The sequence below is a fragment of the Haliotis rubra genome, unplaced genomic scaffold, assembly GCF_003918875.1.
Source record: "Haliotis rubra isolate DU_JTF1 unplaced genomic scaffold, ASM391887v1 Scf3, whole genome shotgun sequence".
NCBI lineage: Eukaryota > Metazoa > Mollusca > Gastropoda > Lepetellida > Haliotidae > Haliotis > Haliotis rubra.
The window spans coordinates 5454442-5480384 of record NW_025766968.1 but is presented as its reverse complement, the minus strand read 5'-3'; the positions used below and the strand labels follow the sequence as shown (position 1 = coordinate 5480384).

General features: G+C 38.9%; 1 protein-coding gene across 1 annotated transcript; it reads right to left on the bottom strand.

Annotated features, from left to right (window-relative positions):
* On the bottom strand, positions 1-24436 carry LOC124282453 (very long-chain acyl-CoA synthetase-like). The gene is given in 11 exon segments (XM_046718443.1): positions 1-1154; positions 3694-3791; positions 6179-6380; positions 7900-7999; positions 8253-8444; positions 8635-8759; positions 14400-14521; positions 14524-14551; positions 19539-19754; positions 20842-20952; positions 23866-24436. Coding segments are annotated over 11 exon segments (1869 nt in total). The 5' UTR covers positions 24227-24436; the 3' UTR covers positions 1-840.
* Between the last annotated feature and the right edge of the window lie 1507 nt (positions 24437-25943).

Here is a 25943-nt window from a genome sequence, read left to right as displayed (position 1 = left end):
GTTAGGTATGTTCCAAGCCTCCATACATAAATAGATAACAAATAGAACATTTGCCCTTTCTTGTCAAGGAAAACCTTTATCTAACCTCCTGAACTTTAAAAGTTGGCACTTTCACGCACGATAATATCTATTTTGTCACAAAAAGTAGCCTGTAAAACAGTGTCATTAGTTCATCTGAAAACAAGACAAAAATCACTGAACGCCACATACATGTATAGAGGTCACAGAATATATGTTAACATCAAGGTGCCCAATCCACAAGAGTTCAAGGCACTTTGATATTCATAAACCTATAATGAAGTAATATACTTAAGATAACGCTACGAATGCTTGTGGATTAAGACAAGGGGCAGATATGTTTCTGTGAAATGAGCACTGACTAATATCGCTAGATCCGTATAGTAATAATTAATTCCATCATACTAAAAAAGACCACATTCCAATCCAGACCAAAACCAGTCTTGGTATACGTTCGTGGATTGTTTTTGTTTACTACCTTTCATGATAATAATAAGAAGCTGTGTGCTTGAACACATCCCTCATCAATATTGAGATGATGCTATGAATGGACAATCATTAATTACAATATAGAAATGGACAAAAATTTCGAATTGGCTCATGATTACAGTAACATAAGTATCTCTTTTGGATGGAAAATGAAGTAAACTGTCTATTCCAGATATAAACTGGTAACCAAGAATATTCCTTTGACTTTACACCTGGAGCTTACTTATGTTATAATACTGAGGATATAAGGTTCCCCTGGTCAGTTACAAGGCAACAGTGGTTCATGGTACAGGTGCTGACACCTACAATTAGGACTGGCTACCCCTGCCACAGCTACAACTTGGATGTGGTCAAGATTCGGGAGTATGTGTCCTGTTTTATGGGAATGTAGGACTTAGTGACCTGATCAGCAAAATAGAGAGGATCGTCCACTAGGTTGATGTCAAATCCCTCCTTGACCAGCTCAACCTTCCTCTGTTTGAATGTAGCTGTCAGCGTAGCCTCCTTTTGAAGACGCAGAAACATTGGACGGGCATATGTAGCTAGATTTTCCTCACAGTGTTTCCAGATTTTTCGCAGGAGCTCGTGGGTCAAGGGTTTGTCATCGTAGAGTGTCAGGGCTGCCATGCCGGCTCGACCATCTTGCCCTGAAATACACAAGATGCTCAACTAATCAGCTGATAACAAAACTAGCTGGCACAAGTCATATACATCATCATTTTGTGAAGTAAACAATAACAATACAGAGAGAGTTTTTTACAATCACATTTTTCCTCAATATATACTCATGGAAACGAAAAAGGGAGCACATGAAAGTACAGGTGTTCCTTTATTTATTCCCTTTATTCATTTCGCCCACAGTGCAATATAGGGCTGGGACGGATACTCGGGTACTCGAATCCGGATCGGGTACAGCTGGATTCGAGTCCAATTCCAAGGAATCGAGTACCCGGAAAGGGTGAGAACTCTGTAATGTCAAGGGCATGTAACTCAAACCAAGAACAAAATGGACGACACACATGCTAAGTGTGTTTGGGCTCATTTTGAGCTTGATGCAAATGGCAAGAGAACGAAATGCCAACTCTGTGGTACCATGTTATTTATTGTGGAAGCAGTGCAAGTTCAATGAACAAACATCTTGCTTTAAAACACAACGTAAAACATAAAGGTGTTCATTGCATTGTGTAACTCTAATTGCTTATTAAGTTAGTTCATTAAATGCTGTTAAGATTACGTTGAATTTTGTTATTTCAATTTCATGAACACATCTTTTACTTCTGTGTCAAGGCTGAATACATTCACTATATAGAGACTGACTGACTGACTGAGTTTGGTTTTACGCCGCTTTTAGCAATATTCCAGCAACATCACGGCGGGGGACACCAGAAATGGGCTTCACACACTATATAGAGATTGTAATTAAATGATTCTATGTGTTGGGAATATCAATTAAAACTAATGAATTAACATATTAAAGCGAACGTTTATTGAAAGAGCACATTCTGATTTGCAAATACAATGTTCGACTGATTATCATGACAATAAGAAGAAAGTGATCAGAAATATATAGAAGCACAATTCACTTAGATCACATATAATACCATTTTAGTTAATATACATTTTATAGTTTAACAAATAATATCAGCATACAGTTATTCCAATGAAGATACGCAATGTTCACTTAATGTATACAAATTTAGAATATTTAAATAACAATAGTTTTGTGTGTTTTATTTATTTAAACGTGAAAATATAGCATTTAGATATATTCTCTTTATCCCTACATTCACACAAAAAGTATTTCAATGCAACTTTTAATAATCTTCTGGAAGGATAAAATTTAATCACTGTATTAGTTTGTATTGTATATTAGATTAAATAATGCAACTGAGTTAGTGCAACAGAGCAAAATGACCAGTCTTCCCTCATGCGAGCGAAGCATTTTGCTATGTTGCTAACTCAGTTGCATTACAGTTTGCCGGTCTGTATATCTCGTATAGACTTCTCCAGTCAGTAAATACATCAATCAAATTTTATTCTAGGTAAGTTTACAATAAATCTACATGTAAAACATTATAGGTTCAGTTAGAATATCACACCTGAAGGTAGTTGTGTACTAGTTGACAAAATAACGTGTCTTTCTCATTGACGTAACACACATTTACATCTTTGGTATTGTCCGGTTAATGGATGTTATTATTAACGATTGTTATTTAGTTGCACATGAGCAATGAGTTGTCATGTCACAGTAACAGTGCGAACGAAAAGTGCTGTGGAATGTACGTAATGGTGTTACCCTCTATATTAGTTAAACAGACGTAAATTAAATAGTCTAAGATCAGTTTCAATGTCTTATTGCCATCCTTTCAAATTTTGTATAATAATTTCTGTCAAATCGTGATTGGATATTCAGAAAGTTGACAGAGCGCTGTATTCCTTACATTTCCGGGTACTCGATTCCGATTCGGGTAAATACATGCGGGTACTCGATTCCATTTTTTCCTACCCGTCCCAGCCCTAGTGCAATACATACCTTGTGAAGAAACCTGGAAAAGAATAAAGGAAAACTTGTACTTCCATGTGTTCCCTTATTCGTTTCCATGAGTATATCACTCTGTGTGAAAGTTTAGGCAGTCAAGTTGTGTGAAAACAGTCAAAACTTCTAAATTCTTGGTACAAGCAAGTGAATCATTTGAGCAGAACATCGGACATCTAAATTTCAGCACACAAAAACGGTTGTTAAGAATCTAAATACCTACAAGTTGCGGTACGTGGCACCATGGCATGTACATACAAAAATACCATGAAATATTTTTGTCAATGTGAGTTTCTATGGTTAGGATCAAAATAGCTGATAAAGTTCAAGTAATACATCGAAAGATGCAAATGATTCTATTAATCTGCATACTTTGGCATATTAATACTTTCCTGACTGGTGATATTGCAGGAAAATTGCTAAAACGGCAGAAAACTATACTCACTCACTGTTAATCCTTCGTCAGACAGTCTGTCCTCGAATGTTATGAGTGTATAACTATGGTATACTTGGAATCCAGCTAACTTATAACAAGGCAACTGGTACACTACGTATTGGACAAATGATACAAGCATGCTAACTGGGATAACAACCTCAGGTTTCCCATCAATTTACAGCAAAATGTCTTCCACAGACCTGAAAACACCCACCTGGAATAGTGACGCCATAGACATTGGCATCATGGATGAAATCTAAGGAGGTCAAAATGTTGGCCACCTCCGTTGTTGATACGTTCTCACCCTTCCATCTAGAAACCAACAGCAGAGTTGACACTTTTAGTCGATGTAATAACACAATAGTGAGAACGACAACAAAGCTTTTTAGATTTATTCTGAGGCACTGAACATTCTGAATGGTAATAGCCTGCGGGACGAGCCATCAAGCCAGTGATGAAAAGAGGATATCTATGTTCTGATAAATATTGCAAAAATTAGTTAAATCTAGTTAAATGTTTTTTTGTTTATTTTAAAGATCAAACACAATCTCGTTAAAGAATCAGAACTTCCAGTGAGTGATATAACTGCTGTCTGCATCAAGATTTGACAACGTCTCCACAGAAATGAGTAAGTGAGTTTAGTTTTACGCCGCTTTCAGCAATATTCCCGCACTATCAAGGCGGGGGACCCCAGAAATGGGCTCATGCATTGTACTCATGTGGGGAATCAAACCCGGGTCTTCAGCGTGACTAGCGAATACATTAACATTAACCTTTAGGCTACCCCACTACCCACAAACTTTGACCAGCCAATCAAAATAAAGGATATGGGGGTACAGCTTTCAAAAACAAGATGACTTATTCTGAAACACCTTGATTTGGAAAATTTCAATCTCTGCCAAAGAAACCACCACACAAATATAACCCTGGAAACCCTTCAGTTAGTAAATCTCACAAACTCACAAACAACAGTATGTACAAAATATCATAACAATATTATTTTTTATATACTGAGTCAAAAAAGAAACTTCACATTTTTTCTTCAGGGCACTATAAAAGAACAAGATATGGTAAGATGGTTAAATTGTTATTATTTCATTGCTGAGATCTGTGTGATGTACTCGATACACTGACAGTGCCACAATCAGTTCCATTAGGCTACACCGCCGTTCCAAAACATGGGTATACAGAATGTCAAGTCACAAGAATAAAAATGCGAAATGTCTCAGTTCAATATCGTGTTTGGCCGCCCCGCGCATTCACCACTGCCAAACACCGTCTCCTCATCGACTGCCTGATGCTTGTGAACACGTGGTTGGGGATTCTGCGCCATTGCTCTTGCAAGGCAGCGCCAAGTTCCTGCAAATTCTGAGGTTGGTTCCTAAGACCACGAACCTTCTCCCAAGTGCATCCTAAGCGTGCTCTATTGGATTAAGGTCAGGGGACCTCGATGGCCAGTCCATGACGTTGATTCCAGCGTTTTGAAGGAAATTTCGTGTCAACATCGCGGTATGCGGCCGAGCATTATCATGCTGGAACTGAAGACCTGAGCCATGAGCCGCCATGAAAGGAACGAGATCAGGGGTGAGCACCTGGTCGCGGTAAGCAGCAGCTTTGAGGTTTCCACGGATGACCAGAAGTCGGGAACGGTTGTTCCCACAGAAAACACCCCACACCATGCAACTTCCGCCCCCCGAATCTTTCGACTTCCTGTACACAACATTGGGCATACCGTTCACGACGTCGTATCCAGACTCTATGCCTGCCGTCCGCGAATCTGAGGGTAAACCTGGATTCATTGCTAAAGACGACTCGATTCCAGTCTCTCTGGGTTCATCGGAGGTGTCGTTCGGCCCCCAGCAGACGTTGACGTTGATGAAACGGCGTCAATATTGGCCCACGATATGGACGTCGAAAATGGAGATTGGCAGCCCACAACCAATTTCGAATGATCTGTGAGGACAGTCGACCTCTAAACATCTCAGCCCTGGTTCGTGTAGCCGGCAGAAATCTGTCACGTAGGTGACGTAGGACGATTTGACGGTCTTCTGCTCGTGACGTCACACGTGGACGACCCGACCTTGGGCGATCAGAAGTGGTGCCAGTTTGTTGTAGATGACCTCGCAAGTCATACACAGTATGACGGCTGCATCCCATTGCTCTTGCGACGTCAATAACTGATCTTCCCGCTTGCAACATGCCAACGGCACGTTCACGTTGCACATTTGACAATCGTGGCATTTCAAGTACCGTTAGAACTGTGGTTTAAAAGTGTTTTTTTCAATTCTTGAGGCCAATGCAAACACGTGCATATGAAGAAAACTTCGATGCGAAAATCACGTGATCGACTGCACGTGCAAAACCTGATTTGGCTCTAACGTCATTTGCACGACGAATGGATGGGTTTGGGTGTGTTTTGCTAAAGTTTTTCTAGAGTCGAAAGATAGGGATCCCATTTCTGATACATAGATGTATCATCAGCGAAAAAATATTCATTATTTTTCAAATTACATTTTGTGAAGTTTCTTTTTTAACTCAGTAATTCCGGAAATTATATATTAGAAGCCTTGATGGTGATTGGTTAATTCGAAAGTTGACCTGCCATGACCCCCTACAATGTCCTCTTCTTGTAAAGAGGTATTGTATTCGGTAAAACAATCTGATATTAAAGAAAACGCTTCAGACATTTGGCTACAAACCTGAAAGTGTCACCAATTCTATCAACAAAGTATACAAAGTAGTCTCCGTCGAGGTAGAAGATGTCACCGAAGTTGAAGTAAGAGTCGCCTTTCTTGAAAACATTACGGACACGTTTCTTTTCATTGGCTTCCTGTGATGCCTTATAGAAGTTGACTTCTTTCATCTCTGGAGCAAAGGCCGAAATGAACAGGCCCTTCTCTCCTAAAACACACAAAGTACTCAATTAAAATGTTCAAATCACCACAGTTGGTATCCTCATGAAAAGAATATATTTTGTAACTTGTTTGAGTGGCATTTAGAAGTTGGTGTGATGAACAACGAGGAGAGTTCTATGGATATACAACTTCTTTATATATTATAATAATACGTTTCGGTGTAGCTACTAACACCGTTATCAAGCAAATGATGTTTGAATATAATATATATTTTGTTTTCAGTAGTGACAGTTCAGTCTCAATAAAGGAATTGCAAGTGATTTAATGGCAACTTAGTTGATTGAATTAAGTGTGAGCTAGGTTTCATTTGGCAACCTTCAGGGATTTCGTTTGTTTGTATGTTTCTATTTTTCTGGTATTTTTTTGTATTGTCATTTCTTAAATATGGAGTATTTATTGCTACAACGTATTTAGGACATTGGGTTTCTTGGACATGTATATCATCATTTGGGAATAGATTGAGGCCAAGCTGTTTTAAAGTGTACAAACATGGATTACCAGCTGTGACAGTCTTGCGGGGAAGCTGACACAAAGGAGGATTCTGATGGTTCAGTTTTTGTTACTTTTTGAACCATGCAACGTGGCATACGGGAGTGTGAGTGGCATAAATCTGGGGTTTCGCATCAACCAAATCTCGCAAAGTGTCGAAGCTGTGACACCAGTTCTTTAGGAAGAGCTTCAAACTTCAAACTTACTGGATATCTCATGTTGTGTAAACCATTCTATTACTAGGTAGTCAAATTTTACTGCTGCTTTGCTGTAATTTGTTTATATATAGGGATGTATTTTTACAAGGCTTTCTGATAAGTTAAATATTGTATGTTTATGGTTGGGCCTATATATTGTAATTGAGTTTGAATATTATTTCCATCACGCCTGTAGTGGTGGCCAACCGGAAGTAGTGCAGCAGCGTTGTATACGTGCTCAGTGAAGCAGTCATAAAATCAGACGCATTTTTTCAATCCAAATCTAATCTTAGTAATTGTCCAATCAAACTGGAGTATTTCACATAGTCATGGTAGAATTATTTATAAGAACCAGCTTTCTATATCATAAAAAAATCGCAAGTATACATACTGCAAATCCTCATAGATTCGGAACAATGTTTAACTGACAAATAAACCCCTAGTCTTTGTTATCATTTACGTTCTCACCCACTGTCTGCTAACTAAGAATTATTGATGTTTTCCAAAACATCAAAGAACTCTAAGGGTATTCATTTTTTGTTAGTTATTTTGTTAAGACCCTACTGCCACCAAGTTCACAAGAATGATAACAAATGAAGGCAGAAATTAGAAATATAAATAGAATGGCATAAACACATTTATAATAAGGTGAAACGGAAAAGATCCCATCATACACATGACTTTAACACTGCTGTTTGCAGGAAATGGCAAAAATACAAACAGAAAACAATAATTTAATGAAAAAGCTTATTCATTTCTCTCTCATATTCATTTAGAGAATGGATAGATAAACATATTGAAAGTGGAAGTAAAGCTAACCTGGTTTAACTTCTATACAATGTCCGTTGCTGTCTCTGATTGGTTCTGCCGTTGCAATGTCATATTTGACCAAGGTTTGGTAATTTGGACTCAACCTCTGCTGTTGAAATAATATCAATAAATAAATTTGTATAATCATTTATTGAGTACATGAATCATAGTCACTGCCATAAAAGTTAGCCGCTTCCGGGTGTTTCAATCATTATCGGAAAACAAGAACAAATGGTCAAGGACATTGAGTGAATGTTGTGTTATGCTGCTGTCAGTTTCCAGCCCTGTGGAAGTCCAGACTGTATTTATCGTTTGTGAAAGTGGGACTGTGATCATCAAACCTGTCCACATACTGAACTCACCAACAATGGGGAGAGTCTTCCAATAGCCCCAGGTTTGTTACTGAGGTTGAACAACATTGTGTTTCCTTCTGTTGCCCCAAAGAACTCAATTATTTGGGGTATTTTGAATCTCGTCTGCACCTGCTTCCAAATGTCTCTGCGCAGACCATTGCCAAATGCTGCTCGAATTTGATGACTCTTCTCGTCAAGGCTCTGAAAGGAAAACAGAAGTAGTCAATGAGTCCAGAGTCGTCTGTCCTATTTCTGAACATTGGTTGAGGTCAACAAGTTGTTCACAATTAAGAGAGAGTCTGTAGCCAGAACAAGAGCATGTTGGCACGTATATATAAAGGTGCTAGAACAGATCACCAATACGCTGTAGGAGGACACCCTGTAAACTCACCTCTGGCCGTGAAAGAAGATACCGGAACAGTTCACCAATATACTGTATAATGGTGACCCTGTAGCAAGAGCAGTCCTCCCAGAAGTGAGATGCTGAAAATTTCCTTCGCAAAACCATAGTTGCACCTACAAAGTTGGAAAGCCATATTTTTTAAATCTTTGTTGATATGATTAAATTACCATGCTTTTAAGTTCTAACTATCTGCATTTCTTTTGATCATTCAAATCTATTAATGCTTTAGAAAAGCAGATAAAATGATAAACCCATAACATGATAACATAAAAATGCATTTTATGTATTAAAATATATTTTATACTTATCCTGAACAATTTTATTTGCTTCTCTCTCTTTCAGCCCGAGATACAGTGTCTATGTTCCCCAACAACATGAAAATCATCTCACTTGAACACACCACCTCTTGCGCATGCGCACCAGCATGACTGTACGGTGACTTGCTACTCTCTCCATTTTCGAATCCAAAAACTTTGATAGCACTGTATTTAAGCCCCATGCTGGTGCTTTGAATTATTTCTGTTGATCTTCCAATCTTGAGCTTCACTTGAGGATGAGTGGCCTAGTTGCTGAGAACCCCTTCAGGGATGCAAACTGGTCAAAAGTCTTTCATTTATCGTCATAAAGACATCTGGAATATCTTCTCAAAGCTAAAGAGGCAGCCTTGGTTGCTTTAGCTGAGTACCCTCATTTGGTAAGGCAGTTCTTTATACATTCCATACGTGAAACTCAAAGACATCCGGTTTTGAGTGTGGTTGCCTTGCGTGTGGATGTTTGGCCAGTTTGGCAGTTTTAGACTTGGTTTTCCCGCTAACGCCATCAGACTAGGAAACCACATTCTCGATGGCCAGTAAGGTGCTATCAAAATCAGTCTCAGGTTCCTTGTGCAATCTTTTCTAGGACTCTCAGCAAAAACACAGGTGGAGGGAACGCATATGTGTGAAGTCCTTCCCAGAATATTGCTAGCAAATCTATGGTCCATGCCAGTGGGTCTGGAGCTGGGGAAACAAAGGTTGGGATCTGTTTGTTGAATCTTTTTGCAAACAGGTCTATTTGCCGACAACCTTGCTCCTGGGCCTCTAGTTGAAATTACTTTGAATGTAACATACGTTCTGTTGGCGATGGCTTGTTTGGCCTCGATAGCGCATCTGCTATCACATTATTCTAACTGAACCTATAATGTTTTACATGTAGATTTATTGTAAACTTACCTAGAATAAAAATTTGATTGATGTATTTACTGACTGGAGAAGTCTATCTGAGATATACAAACCGGCAAACTGTAATGCAACTGAGTTAGCAACATAGCAAAATGCTTCGCTCGCATGAGGAAGACTGGTCATTTTGCTCTGTTGCACAACTCAGTTGCATTACAGTTAGTCTATTATACAATACAAACTAATACAGTGATTAAATTTTTTTATCCTTCCAGAAGATGATTAAAAGTTGCATTGAAATACTTTTGTGTGAATGTAGGATAAAGAGAATATATCTAAATGCTATATTTTCACGTTTAAATAAATAAAACACACAAAAACTATTGTTATTTAAATATTCTAAATTTGTATACATTAAGTGAACATTGCGTATCTTCATTGGAATAACTGTATGCTGATATTATTTGTTAAACTATAAAATGTATATTAACTAAAATGGTAAACACCTTTATGTAGCTCCTGGGATGTGCCTTGCCTTTATCTTTAGGTTTAGGCTGTCTGTCAGTTTGCAAAGTCGACACGTCAACTTTTGCAAACAAGCCGACCTCATTGTGCCGTGAAGGTTTATGTAAAAGTTGACAACTGTGTTGTCTGTGCGGATCATCAGGAAATCAGGAACTTGTCCTTGAACTGATGAGACCCATCAGCTATGGCTCTGATCACTGCTTCATACTCTAGCTGGTTGATATGAAGAGATGCATCTTCCTTGGACCAACATCCGGCTGTCACTTCTAAATTGATGGTAGCTCTCCAGACTTTAATTGAATCTTGAGATCCGGATGATCCAGATATGGTCTCAGGTATCTCAGAATTGGTCTTAATTGCAGTCTGCCCCTCACTGTTAGAGATTGAGCTGACGTGAGGAGTCACTGTATCTCTTGCCAACGCTTGACTGAAAATCTTGCGTTGAGAACTTGCGGTAGGTAACTTGCACCTGGATTTTTATCCAGGGATCTTCAGGTACTTAAATGCAATTCCTTTTTTGTAAGGAATCTGATTTCCAGAAATTAGAGATCTTGTGACATTAGAAGCTACGACTTCTGAAAGTTGATTCCCCACCTCAGCTTAGTTAACAACTGTATGGTGAAGTTCAACTGACGTTTGAGTAGCTATACTAGTTGGTGAGCTTGAATGCAGTCGTCACTGCATATTTCCCCTCTTGTGAAGATAAGCCACATGGACTTTGTCACACGTGTAAACAACCACAGGGCCATAGATAAACCTAAAGGAAGGACTTTCCATTGGTAGTATCGGCCTTGGTTAATGAAGCACAGGAACTTCATGGACTTCTTATGAATGGGTATATGTAGGTACGAATCTTGAAGATCTATGCTTGCACGATAATCGTTTGGTTTTATCAGGCGCGTCAGGTCTGGAAGATCGAGGATCATGTACTTTTGTGGCTTTTGAAAATGCTTTCTGTTGAAGTTTTTCATGTTGTAGATTAATCGGACCTGGTAATTGGTACCAGGAAGATCGTCAAATATAAACCCGGAGTCAACTCTTTTGGTTGAATGAAATCTACCACGCCTTTGATGAGAAGTAACTCTATCACTTTCGACAACTTTGGCAGGACATTCTCTGAAGATTCTATCATTGAAGGGTTTGTAGTTAAAGGAAGTATTTTTTGTAACTGTATCTTGTAACCGTCTTTTAAAATCTCTGATGTGAATACGTCTTCTAAGATGTCCCAGTTCTGTCAACATATCGTCAGTCTTTCACCCACAGTGGACGGTTGTATGGGAATGGCTGGGGGTAAAATGCAGTCCCGCATATATAGCTTAAACATCGAGTTCATTTGAACTGATTTGATCAGCATCTGATCTCTTGAATCTTGGGCAAGGTATCTGTTCACACGTCGGATAGAACCATCAAAATAATGAAGTAAGGGCTTCGTGTAGAGGTCTGACCATTGATAATTGCAACAAAGTGAGGCCTGCTGAGGTGGAGCTCATATGATCTGGAATGAACTCCTGGTTTCCTTTCTGTGTGACCATGGCAGACAGAAACATTCTCTCTCAGTCTGACTGTGGGTTCAACCCTTTCCAGTGCATTCAGCATAGCTTCGTTAATCACACAAGAGATGGTCAACACTGTAGTATCCAATTGCGCTAATTTCTTATCTTCAACCCTGTAGGTCTTCGATTTGGAGTCACTTATTAAAGAGTAATCTTCGTCGACCTCTGACACTTTGTTGAAAACCTCAGTATTGTGTAGAAGTATCCTCTTAGAACTGAATGGAGGTGTAGGCAGCCCTTGAGCCTTAGTGGTCTTCGTGAAGACCATTTCAAGATTTTACACCACTTATGAAATAGGCTTCATTGAGGGGATTGTTAATGTGTTGATATCTTCGCTCTCGGTACAATAAGTGTCTGCAGGAGACGAATCTCTTGTTGGCGAAGAAATAGGTAGGCCATCGGCAATCCAGGCTAATAATAGCTTGAGAAAAGTAGAATGGCAGCATGAACGCTGATTGGTGCATGGAGCCCTGTTGCTGCGTGAAGTTATGGGCTTGTGCAAAGGGTTGAGGCTGTGTGAATGATTGAGGCTGATGGAACGCATGCGGCTGCATGAAACTGTGCGGCTGTGTTAAGCTTTCAGCGTGAAGGCCTGTTGCTGTGTGAAGTTCTGTGCCTGTGTGAAGAGGTGAGGCTGCGTGAAGGCATGCGGCTGCGTTAAGCTCTGAGCCTGCGTGAAGCTCTGATGCTGCGTGAATGGCTGAGACTGCGTAAAGGTCTCCGTAGACACTCAGGAGTGTGAAGGCTTTGCAGATGAAAGCTGGACTACCTCGACTTCTGGCGGAGCTTTTGCAAACGGCATATCATCTGCGTCGCATGATGTACTCTTCTGAGAGTCCTGTGTGCAGGTCTCAATTTCTTCAGTCAGCATAGGTGGAAGCAATGCTCTTGATGTAATAGTAGCAGCTGGATTCATAGAGAATTTTCTTCCAGCTTTGTTCTTTAGCTTGGTTAGCTTTTGAAAACTCTTCTGTTCTCCCAAAGGAGCTTTCCTCTTAGAACGGTAGCCCTTCACCGCCTTTGTATTGACTAAGTCAACAGAAGAACTATGTATTGGTATTTCTTTTGTTGACTGAAAAATAATCCAGATTGATAGCATGTAATACATTATTGTCCATAGGGAGCTGTAGTGGAATGAATTCTGCTAGGTCAATCATCTTGTATGTGGGTGTAGACGACTGTGACGACGATCTGGAATTTTCCTGCCTTTTCTTGTCCATCTTTTTGCGTTGCACAGCAAACAAGTGATTTGCAAATCTGTTGTCCCTTAACGGGCGCAGAAACTACATTTACTATTTATATTCCATTTTTGTTGACGTATGATGAACAAATTGGAACTGAGTCACAGTCTGACACTCTCGATTTGCAGACGGAGCATGTTTTCATGTGACCAACGTGAGTTGTAATTGAGCAAAAACAATTGGATAATTAAATATCAATTTTGAAAAATAATCCATGGCTATGAAAATCAGAGGATATATTAATCAAACCTAAGTATTGATTTTGATAGATGACTCATTATTAAAGAGGACTGACTTGGATTTAGACAACATAGTGATTTTCTCCCAACCAAATGGGGGGAAATGGGGAGAGTGACGAGTCATCGCACGGTCACGGGGATGATGATGTGCATGCACAGGAGGTGGTGCGCTCGGGTGAGATGTTTTTCCTGTTCTTGGGGAACATAGACACAGAAGTTTCCACAGACGGAGGGTGAAACAAATAATATGAGTCAGGATAAGACAAAAAAACATAACAAAACAAATATTTTAGAGTGACACACTTGAAGCTAACTGACTCCTGATTAATATCTAACAAAACAGCTTACAATCTCAAGTCCTTCAGTCTGTTTTACACAGCTAGCATGTAAAGTAATTGTATAATTGTTCTAATTGTTCATGTAGATGGTACATACACTACAGTCAGACACAACATTGCAAATATGCATGCAGTACAAAGCCTCCTCCACCAGTGTTACAAAATGACTGCAGTCAGCCATGACGATACAAGAAGCAACGCAGTGCAAAGTACCAAGGCTGCTCTCAGAACTTTGGATAGAAACTTTAGCTTCATAAACTTTGATATCAAACATTTTACGAGCAGTCGTGTCTTATTCTAGTAAAAAAGTATGACAACATGACATATATGAACTTTAACGACTTTTCAGGGCTACTTCATCAGTTAGATATTAAGGTTTGGTATATTTTACGATTAGGTTATTTGCACTTTAATGTTCAAAGAAATTACTGAGTTGTTGTATTCTTGAATAGATAAAACACATCAGGGGAGCACTTAAGGTTGAACAGACAAGAGAGGCATTTGACATCATCAAAGCACGTCATCCTTCTTAGAGTCCAGCCAACCTGCGCTGTGGTACAGCCACTGTCAGGTACAACACGTCATCCTTTGATGAACTCCACCAACATAAAACGCCCACTGGTTTGACGTGCCTTGAAGTATGCCTATAAAAACACTGGTTTTAATTTGGTTTGGAAATGCATTTGCCTATTCGACATACCAACTTTGATTGTCCCAAACAGTCCGATGCCTCCACCTGAGCTGTGGTAAAGTGGAAGTACGGTGTACACGATGTCATTGCTGGTGCAGTTGGCAATTGCAAGACCGATGCTCATTTCCCTCAAAGAGAAACAGGTGCTGGTTTGGGCAGTCCTGAGAGTCAAATGAGGAATATCAATGGCAGATTTTCAAATTTGTGGCATAACAGAAATAGATAGCGGGTATATTTCATTTTATAACACATGTACTGTGACATGACAAAAACCTTTATCATGTTATAGATCACCCTCTTTTATTCCAAACAAAACAAATGAGGACATTGCGTTATGCGGTATGGATAAGAGAGTATAAGGTGTCATATGAAACAACCCAGATAATATAAAGATATGGATAAGAAAGTATACGGTGTAATATGGAACAACTCAAATAATATAAAGATCACCAGACTTCCATAGGGTTCATACTCGTCTCTGGATTTGCTTTTTTTTCCAAGGACCACTTTTATTCATCCAAAAGTACAAACTAAACGACTGAATCCAGTAAATTTACTCCTTACAATGACATTGTTTTTGGTGACAATAACTTGTCTGTGAGATAGCAGAACCCTTCCTCTAATTATGTCAACATTAATTTCCTTTATGCAGCAGTAACCATGGGAATACATAATCACTTGCTTTTGTCTTTAGTTTCATGAACCCATTGGTACCTTTAAACTGATGCACGATGAAAAACACTCCTCCTCATAATTTGAAGACATTTCTGAAGCTAACTATCTGTCCGGCTTCCAGCGGTGTCTCTATAACATTCCTGACATTGTTCTGGTTCCAGGGAGAAAAGAGTTCAAGAGCTGTATTATAAATCTAAAAACTTAAAGTATGTAACCCATGATAGAAGATACCATATTTCCTTGAGTATAGTGTGCACGAATGTATAATGCACACACCCTTCAAGGGGAATCAGTATTTCTGTTCGAAAGATTTGTGCATAATGTGCAGACAAAAACTACTAGTTACAATTAGTCTGTGAGATAGTAGAACCCTTTGTATAATTAGATCAACATTAATTTCCTTCACGCAGCCATAACCATGGTGACACATTCCTTGAGCATAGCAAACACCCCTCAAGGACATTCAGTATTATGGTAACAAATATTTATTATTATTTATTAAATATAATGTGCAGACAAAATCTACATTGTATACAGAATTGAAGCTGGTTCTCTGATACACAGGGAGAAATCAAGAGGAGGAACTATACTCGAGCTTATCCTAAAGCAAAACAGACAATCAACTCCGTAAGACAAGTTGGCTGGAATGGTGCAACAAGCTTTATGTAGATCTAAAAATAAGAAGTGTAGAAACACTTTGCAACAACATCAAGATGTGTATTGGTTCCGTGATTAACATCAAAGTTGCTCCACATCGTCTCTGGAATCTGTGTGTAATAAATTTGTATGAGATTGCATCTCCTCCTGTTTACGGCTTCGGAAATCTTGGTATGTTACCTGTAACATTGGGACAATGTCTGTCCCGTGACCGCGAATGGGAGGACGTTGTTAAACATCAATTGCTTTAGTGTGAAAGCCTCGTCAAACACAGACATGTGCTTAGTGAGTCTCCATTAGTCTCGACACCCATATCAGGACACTGCTAGTGATGAAGCTAAGGTCCTGACACATGTCGGTGCCTTTACAAATGTGGTTCATGACATGACACTTGACAGCCAGGCGACATGTGTATTGTGGCTAGTGATGAAGCTAAGGTCCTGACACATGTCGGTGCCTTTACAAATGTGGTTCATGACATGACACTTGACAGCCAGGCGACATGGGTATTGTGGCTAGTGATGAAGCTGAGGTCCTGACATGCCTCGGTGAAATTACAGATGTGGTCCATGACATGAGTCATTGGCACTTGGCAACTGGACAGCTGGGCAACATTCATGAGTATTGAGGCTAGTGATGAAGCCTACCCGTGAAGGTCAGGGTTAGAATAATGATCTTCAGTAACCCATGCTTGTCGTAAGAGGCGACTAACGGGATCGGGTGGTCAGGCTCGCTGACTTGGTTGACACATGTCATCGGTTCCCAAATGCGCAGATCGATGCTCATGCTGTTGCTCACTGGATTGTCTGGTCCAGACTCGATTATTTACAGACCGCCGCCATATAGCGGGAATATTGCTGAGTGCGGCGTAAAACTAAACTCACTCACTTAGTGATGAAGCTAAGGTCCTGACATATCTCGGTGCCACCACAGATGTGGTCCATGACATGACACTTGACAGCCAGGCAACATGTCAGCTTACGGAATGCAACATGGATATTATATTTGTAAAATGATGTACACACCATGTAAATACAGTTCTTCACATTTCTCTTCATGTCTGCCAACTCTGTTCAACTTGCCACATGTATATATCTACTGCCATTTCAGATTGACAAGTAATGGAATGACATTGCATGTACTCTATAGTGCACTATACACAAGAAAATATGAAAATCCTTTTCAAGTTGACGGCAACAGGAAATAAACAGCACACTGAAACTCAATGTGACGGTAAAACTGCAGAATTGCTTGACATTGTTAACTTTGAGCATTGTTATCAGATCTGTGTGGACCGCCTCTGTGGTGTAGTGGTTAGAGCGTCCGCCCGGAGAGCGGAAGGTCGCGGGTTCGATCCCCGACCGCGTCATACCAAAACACGTTAAAATATGCTACTTGTTGGTCCCTGCCTGGCGCTCGGTATTAATGGGTACAACAAGGACTGGTCGGCTCAGAGTCAGTATAATGTGTCTGAGTGGGGTATTCATGCTTCACTGTGGCATGGTATCTCAGTGTGCTAGCACTATAAAACCAGCTAAAGTCTGGGCTAGTACAAGCAGCCACACATACATATACACACGCATGCACGTCGTCATATGAGCGAAATATTCTCAAGCACGACGTTAAACCCAATTTCACCTCACCTCACCTCAGATCTGTGTGAACCCTCCCCTGTCAATAAAGAATACATCTCTATTCATAAACATTTAGTACCTGTAGTGCCAGATGTGTAAATATAACAAGATGGGGTCATTGGTGTTAAAGCTGCACGGACGCTGGCGTCAACTCCAGCAGGGGACGATTCTGCCTTGAGATCATCAAATGAGACGTAGCCAGTAGGCACCTGATTGGCTGAACATCCTTGGATATATATTGGCATGCGACCAAACTTTCCTTCCTCGGCATGGACTGCATCAAATAGTTCCGCTCCTGTAGGAATTTGGATAACATTGTGTTTATGACACTAGGAAACAATTTCATAAGATGCAAGAGTGAGTGAGCATTTTTAACAGCACTCCAGTTATATCATGTCATAGCATCACAGTGTAGGAAGAAGCCATTAAGTGCTGCAGTGGCCAATATTGTAAAATCAATGACCTCAGGTATGGTGATGAAAAACCTTGAAACATAAAGTGGACAAACTTGGATTCTAACCCATAATCATTGGTTTCTGGGATGACCAAGGGACAAAACTAAACATAATGAATTTTGGAGCTTCAGAATTGGTCCTGTGCCTACAGAACATAAAAGAAAATGTTTCAAAGACGAGAGTTTCAGTATTCCACATTGCACAAACTACAATGTCTCGAGGTAGACTGGAACGGCACCAACCTATTGACCAAATCCTCTTTAAAGATCATCCAGAGAACACTTCCATTATATTATGAAAACTATCCTGGAGCTATCTGTAATAGTAAATTGGTTATAGCAAGGTACAAGAGACAAAATGTTAACATTGCTGTCCATTGAAATAATCCTGTTCCTCCCTGGTGCAAACAAGCCATGATATCCCCAGTACTTCATTTTTCTTATTCACTGTCTCAAATACAACAGGCAGACCACCTCCCTTCCACAACCGTAATACACTGGAAAACCCTTTTTCTACATATGAAGTATAATCTACCACAATCTTTGATTAGATACAAGGTTGTCATACAAGGTTGTAATAATATTGAATATTTATACCAAATTCTTGTTCAGAAGGTCCATTCTGAATGGTTGTTGATTTTAAGCTCAAGAGTGACAGTAATTCTTTAGTAAGAGGAATAGTAACGGTGATATCTCCTACAAAAATAACTTTGTCTGTCTGTCCAGGGTATTTTAGAAACAGAATGGAGATACAATGCACTAAGTAAGCAAGGTTGGTCTTTCAACAGTAAAACTCCGAACACTCACTCACTCCAGTTGCTTCAAGTGACAACCTTGAACAAGTTGACGAAGGCAGCCATTAAAACCTTAAATAAACAGAAGCATATAGCATAATCAGGAAATACTTGAAAGCATCAAATCACCTGGTCCAACGATGAATGCCTTGGCTCCGATAGCATTGACAGAATGACTCAGCTGTTTGTGACGCAGGTTACAGTTGATCAGAGCTGCTGCTATTCCCATTTTCTGAAGACCTGTAACATAATATATGGAAGTTACCAAGGCTACCACACTTCTGCTATGGTAGAATAATCATTTGGAACTTCAAATGACAAACGACTGAGAATCCTATGAAACAGAAAGGGGTCTGAGCTGATGAATGATATCGTTTACTTTCCTTACAGCCACAATTTTCTCATTTATTTGTAAAACATTTACCTTTTTGCACAAAACTGATCTCTAAACACACTGAATACCTCCAAAGTTAATTTATCAATGTTCTTATCCGTAAGTTGTCAACCTGTTATTTGTTACGATATGGTACGATGTGGTACGATATGATATGATATGATACATGGTATGATATGACATGATGTAATATGGGGTGTTATGATATGATGTGATACGACAAAGTATGTGTAATGGCGATGTTATATGACGTGATACATTTTGATGCGATATGACATATTGTGATTTGACTATTTTTATTCTTTTCTATGATATTGTGTACTATGATTTTGTATACTATGGGCCTGTGGCCTTCGGTATGAATAAAGATTGAAAGATTAATAAGATTCCTGCACTGATCCACCAATTTGACGGTAAAACTGTAGAATTGCTTGACATGGTTAACTCTGAGCATTGTTATCAGATCTGTGTGAACCCTCTCCTGTCAATAAAGATTTCATTTCTATTCATAAACAAACCCAGAAGGTATGACCGTATTACCAGTAGTGCCAGACGTGTAAATATAACAAACTGGGGACATTGGAGTTAAAGCTGCACGGACGCTGCCGTCAACTCCAGCAGGAGACGATGCTGCCATGAGATCATCGAATGAGATGTAACCAGTAGGCATCTGATTGGCTGAACATCCTTGGATATATATTGGCATGCCACCAAACTCTTCTTCCTCAGCATGGACTGCATCAAAGAGTTCCGCTCCTGCAGGAATTTGGATAATATTGTATTTATGACACAAGGGAACAATTTCATAAGCTGCAAGAGTGAGTAAGTTAGCATTTTAACAGCATTCCAGTTACATCATAGTCACAGTAGCACAGTGTGGAAGGAAATCATTAAGTGGCCAATATGGTAAAATCAATGGCCTCATGTATGGTAATGAAAAACCTGGAAACATAATCATTGGTTTCTGGCATGACCAAGGGACATAACTCTACATAATAAATTTTGGAGCTTCAGATGATTGGTCCTGTGCCTACAGAACATAAAAGAAAATGTTTCAAAGACGAGAGTTTCAGTATTCCACATTGCACAAACTACAATGTCTCGAGGTAGACTGGAACGGCACCAAGCTATTGACCAAATCCCTCTTTAAAGATCATCCAGATAATATTTCCATTCTATTGTGAAAACTATCCTGGACGTATATGTAATATTAACTTTGGTTTTAGTAATGTTCAACAGACATAATGTTATACATTGCTGTTCATTCAAATAATCATACTCCTTCCTGATTCAAACAAGCTATGAAATCACCAGTACTCCATTTGTCTTATTCACTGTCTCAAATACAGGCAAACCACATCCCCTCCACAACCTCAATACACTGGAAAACATTTTTTTCAAACATAATATGAAATATAATCTATCACACTCTTTGATTAGATATTTTGAGCCTTTTCAAGTCATACAAGGCTGTAATAATATAAATAGTTATACCAAACTCTTGTTCAGTAGGTCCATTCTGAATAGTTGTTGATTTTAAGCTCAAGGGTGACAGTAATTGTTTGGTAAGAGGAATGGTAATGGTGATGTCTCCTACAAAAACAACTTTGACTGTCCAGGGTATTTTTAGAAACAGAATGGAGATACAATGCACTTGGTAAGCGAGGTTGGTCTTCCATCAGTAAAACTCTGAACACTCACTTACTCCAGTTGCTTCAAGTGACAACCTTGACACCCCTTGAACAGGAAGAAGAAGGCAGCCATTATTGGGCAACAAATGTTAAAACCATAATTAACAGAAGCATATAACATAATCAGGAAATACTTGAAAGTATCAAATAACCTGGTCCAACGATGAATGCCTTAGCTCCGCTAGCATTGACAGAATGACTCAACTGTTTGTGAGGCAGGTTAAAGTTGATCAGAGCTGCCTCAATTCCCATTTTCTGAAGACCTGTAACATAATACATGGAAGTTACCAAGGTTACCACACTTCAGTTATGGTAGAATAATCATTTGGAACATCAAATGACAAACGACTGAGAATCCTATGACACAGAATGGGGTCTGAGCTGATGAATGATATTGTTTGCTTTCCTCACAGCCGCAATTTCAATGTTTTACACAAAACTGATCTCTAAACACACTGGATACCGCCAAAGTTTATTTACCATACTGTATCACTAACCCCTGTGTTACTTGTAGCTTGTCATGCTTCACATGGATACTTCAAGATTATGTGAACATCTTCTTGTTGCGTGTAATGGTGTTACACTGATGTGTCATTAATCATGTTAATCTATGTGACCCTGACAGCATATCGGTCTGTATTCAACGAAGGCAAATTCATGGGACCATGGTGTAATGTGGCCCTGTCTGTTACAACTTGCTTTTCACATCAACATGCACCCTCTACCACTCTCACATCAAGTGCAGATAATAGCAAACTTTTTATAATGAAGTGATATTGATGTGGCAACCCATCTGAAAATGCTTATCAATATTTCTTTGAGCGTTGAGTGAGTGAGTGAGTGAGTTTAAATGTATCGTCACGTGGGCAATATTTCAGCCATATCGTGACGAGAACAATTAATTTTATACATAGTAATTAATGGTAAATTGTAAAAACCTGTCAACGAAGGACAGTAAAAAAACAAGATTATCACAGATTCGAATTTAAAACTAGTAATGAGATCTAAAACAGTTTAACTTTGGATGACAATACAATATAAAAACGTTAACAGGCTATATTTTGCCAACAACTGAAGGTAGATCACCATACTAGGGGCCATGGGGACTTACAGTACATTTGCTTCCTGCATGGGCCCTAGCTGGATTTACACCATCCCTTCAGCCGTTAGCAATTTAGGTAAAAATAGCCATAGATTCAAATAACATATATACTACGATTAAAAATAGTAGTAGGTTTAAATTTACTGTGAATTCATTGGGACGTGCCCTCTCAGGAGGACAATGATTTTACAATATTTCAACCACCTTTGAGGGTACAGCCACTAACAATCTAAGTTACTAATCTAAACTACCAATCATTCTTTTTAAAAACCAATCATTAAATGAGAATTAACAGTAGTAAAAAGATCATTAACTGTTTTCACATTGAAATATTATCCCTTACGATGGATTGAGCGTTGAGTTAAACAGCAGCAAAACATCATGTTTAAAGCTATCGAAAATGTTTGTGATTGCTATTCTAATCTTCCTTGTGTCTGTTTTTAATAGTTACTCTTCATGTGATTTGTTACAGTGAATAATCTCGGAGAGGTTTTATAGATTGTAAGAACTTGGCCCCAATCCGTCTCATTTTGTGAATGCAATATGTCTAAGGTGAGATGGTCAGCTGAAGAAAGGCTGTAAATGTTGAAAGGTATCACAAGTTTGTGTAATTATTTAACTGCCATGTATTCACTTTGCCTGCTTTGCACAAATGTGGTCTGACATGACCTAATTGGGCAAACTTATACCAGTAACAGCCAACAAGTTTACAAATGGATATTGGTAAGTGTGTTATGGAAAATCTTGACGGAGACCAGAGAAAACATTAGTAATATCGGAGTACATTCTTCTAACTTTTTATTTTGTTGATCTCTGGTCATGGCTATGTTAAAATACCGATCAGATTTGTACAAGAATGGAAAGAAATGCCACAGTAACTTCCCCAGCTATTCAACATGACCAAACTACATTAATCATTACTCTGACATCTGTATTAATGGATTGTAACTCAACACAGATCTCTTCCCGTTTTGGTAATAATTGGCTTTTACTGTCCAGCAAGATACGTAGACTGTGTTACATCTTCCTCAACAGTTCAAGGGGCGGTGAGGTAGCCTAGTGGTTAAAGCATTGGCTCGTCACGCCGAAGACCCGGGTTCGAATCCCCACATGGGTACAATGTGGGAAGCCATGCGATTTAAAACTTTTAAGGGAAACTGATTCTCTAACATATAAAGGGAGATTATTCCAAAGTTGTGCAGGTGATGGGAAAAATGATTGACTGTAGAGATTTGTGCGGGAATAGTACAGGGAAAGATCACGAATGTTTCTAAGATTATAATTTGTCCTAGATTCAACAGTTTGAGGCATAAGATCACAAAGGTAGGATGGAGCATTTTTGTTGTAGATATTATAGAATAAAGACAGTTTACGACATCTTATTCTTTCTTTTAACATTTCTCAACCTGTTTCATATATCAGAGTATCTCTAGTAGCATATTTTGGTAAACCAGTAACTATCCTGGCGGCCTCAAACTGAACTTTTTCAATTTTATCGGTTAAATCTACCGTACAACCATCCCACAATTTACAAGTATATTCATTTCTGGTGTTCCCCTCCATGATGTTGCTGGAATATTGCTAAAAGCGGCGTAAAACCAAATTCAGTCAGTCAGTCAGTCCTCAACAGTTCAGCCATGAGTAAATCGCAAATGTTATTTAACAAGGCAAATGAACAAAATGCTCTATTACTTGCACATTTTATCACTGAACATGCTTGAAAAAACAATAGTCTAACTAATGAACATGGAGAGATGTTCCATTATAATGTGTCATTTCACTAAATTGCTGATAAACATAGTATTTTATCACTATATGCACTGTAAATGTTCATGTCTTACTTTAAGAAACTAAACATTGTAAAAGAGATATTACAGCAAATGTCTCAAAATTATCTCACCAAGAAATGTCCACACAAAAACATTAGTCTAAACAATGAACATAGCAAGATGTTCCGTCATAAAGAGTTACATACATACATTGTAAATGTTAATATCATACCTTTTGAATTTAAACACTGTACAAGACATTAGTAACACTAAAGAATACAGGAAAAATCTCAAAAATATCTCACCAAGAAATGTCCACACAAAAGCTGGCTCATTGTAGATCATCATGGCCACTGTGTCCCCCACCGACAGCCCCCATGTCCTCACAACATTTGCTACTCTATTGGCTTGCTGGTCAATGTATTCATAAGTGAAAACATTGCCTTCAAAAATAATAAACGGCTTCCTGGGTTGATTATAGACATGTTTCTCAAATCTGTCTATCAGAAACTCTCCACTTTCCAAATCTTTATCCTTTTCAGTTTTGAGGCGCTTCTGCACCTTGATGATCTTGAGGTCATGATTTATCCAAGGAAACATGGTTTTCCAGGCCACAACAGACGCCCCTGCTGCCCCAGCAACACCGTACACAACCTTGTCCAACATGCTGCCAACTGTATCAGTTCACGTCTGCTCTCACATAACAGGTCGCCTGGAAGAAGAAGGAGCACATGGATCATGATGGTGCTTCATGCAGTATTAGATAGGACTGTATTGTATTGACTCATGCTATGGGATCATGCTGCGATCATGTATCAATACAAATATTGAAATTGATTGTAAATTACTATTTTCTGATAGTGTGGTCTTCTCAAGAACCAGGCCCCGATTTCTCGAAACAAACTTAAGTCTGAGTTTTGACTTAAGTTCGAGTTTTTACTCAAATTTGAAAAACGCAGGAAAATGCATTTCACAGAACGAACTGAAATCAGTATTAAACTCGAACTATAGAAGATAATTTGAGTTTGGTGGATAGATTACTTAAGTTGTTTGGGCTTTTATATTTTAAAAATGCAGTAAAGTTAAAAATTCAGCTGTTCCAAATTGTGAACTCAGTTTGAGATTTGAGTAAAAACTTAAGTTTGTTTCGAGAAATTGGGGCCAGGTGAGATAGGTTATTAACCATATTTTCATGACAGAGGTCTGTGAGATAAGTTGATTAGCATGTTTTGATTATCATGTTTTCATGACTGAGGCCAGTGAGATAAGTTGTTTTTGCTATGGGTAAGCACATCAACTGTTGTCCCGTACCTTGCAGCAAGCTCCCAGACCAGCTGATGCCGAAATAAGAAAACTGAGTAAGTTTAGTTTTACACCGCTTTTAGCAATATTCCAGCAATATCACGGCGGGGAACACCAGGAAAGGCTTCACACATTGTACCCATTTGGGGAATCGAACCCGGGTCTTCGGCGTGAAGAGCGAACGCTTTAGCCACGAGCCCCACCTCCCTGAAAACTTGAGACTGTGAAGAGAAGTATACCAGTACACAATAAAAATATCTATTTCAAAATAAATTGTATGCCATTTTTCACAATGTTGGTATTTTGTCCACAGTGTGCAGACATTTTGTCCTATGGGTTTTTGTCCTCAATTTAAAGGGGTACTGATCCAGAGCAAATAATGTGGTTTAAGCATTTTTTTTTATTCATGAAAACGAGTTGGGATTGGTGAACAAGCATTACTTCTTATGTTAGCGCCGCTCCCGTGCAACATAAAATACGAAATGAAATGGAGGATGTGACGTCATCGATAATGACTATTGCATAAATATAATATTTATAAATATATATACATATACATGTATACAGATTAACCAAATACAACTATTCTCTAAGTAGTCATACTTATCATAATTAGAGAGTTACAGTTGTGTGTCTAACAAGCCATTGTAGAAATATAATCAATCATGAGAAGGTTGTTGAGTTAATTTAATTATTTTCCTGAGAATATTTGAAGCGTTGTGTCTTGATGTTATAATAGTGGACGGATTCAACAATTTTCTGGTTTGCACAAAGAGTAAATTCTTTGTTCCGGTTCAAAATGTTATCCAGGTTATAACCGGTAGTGTAAAAATACATATTAATTCTTATCTGAGTATAGTTACCGCAAGTGAGGAAATAGTGTAGGGTGTTTTCACTCTGATGTCCACAAGAACAACATGGGCTGTCTATTCAATGTCTGTTATACTATCCAACGTTTTACGCACAATAGTGTGGTCATTCCATGTACAGTTGCTTTGGAGTGTTAATCCTAATGTTTATGACTTTTGACTTCTTTTATGATTGTTCCGTCCATGAGAAGGTTCGTTTTCAGAGATGGTTT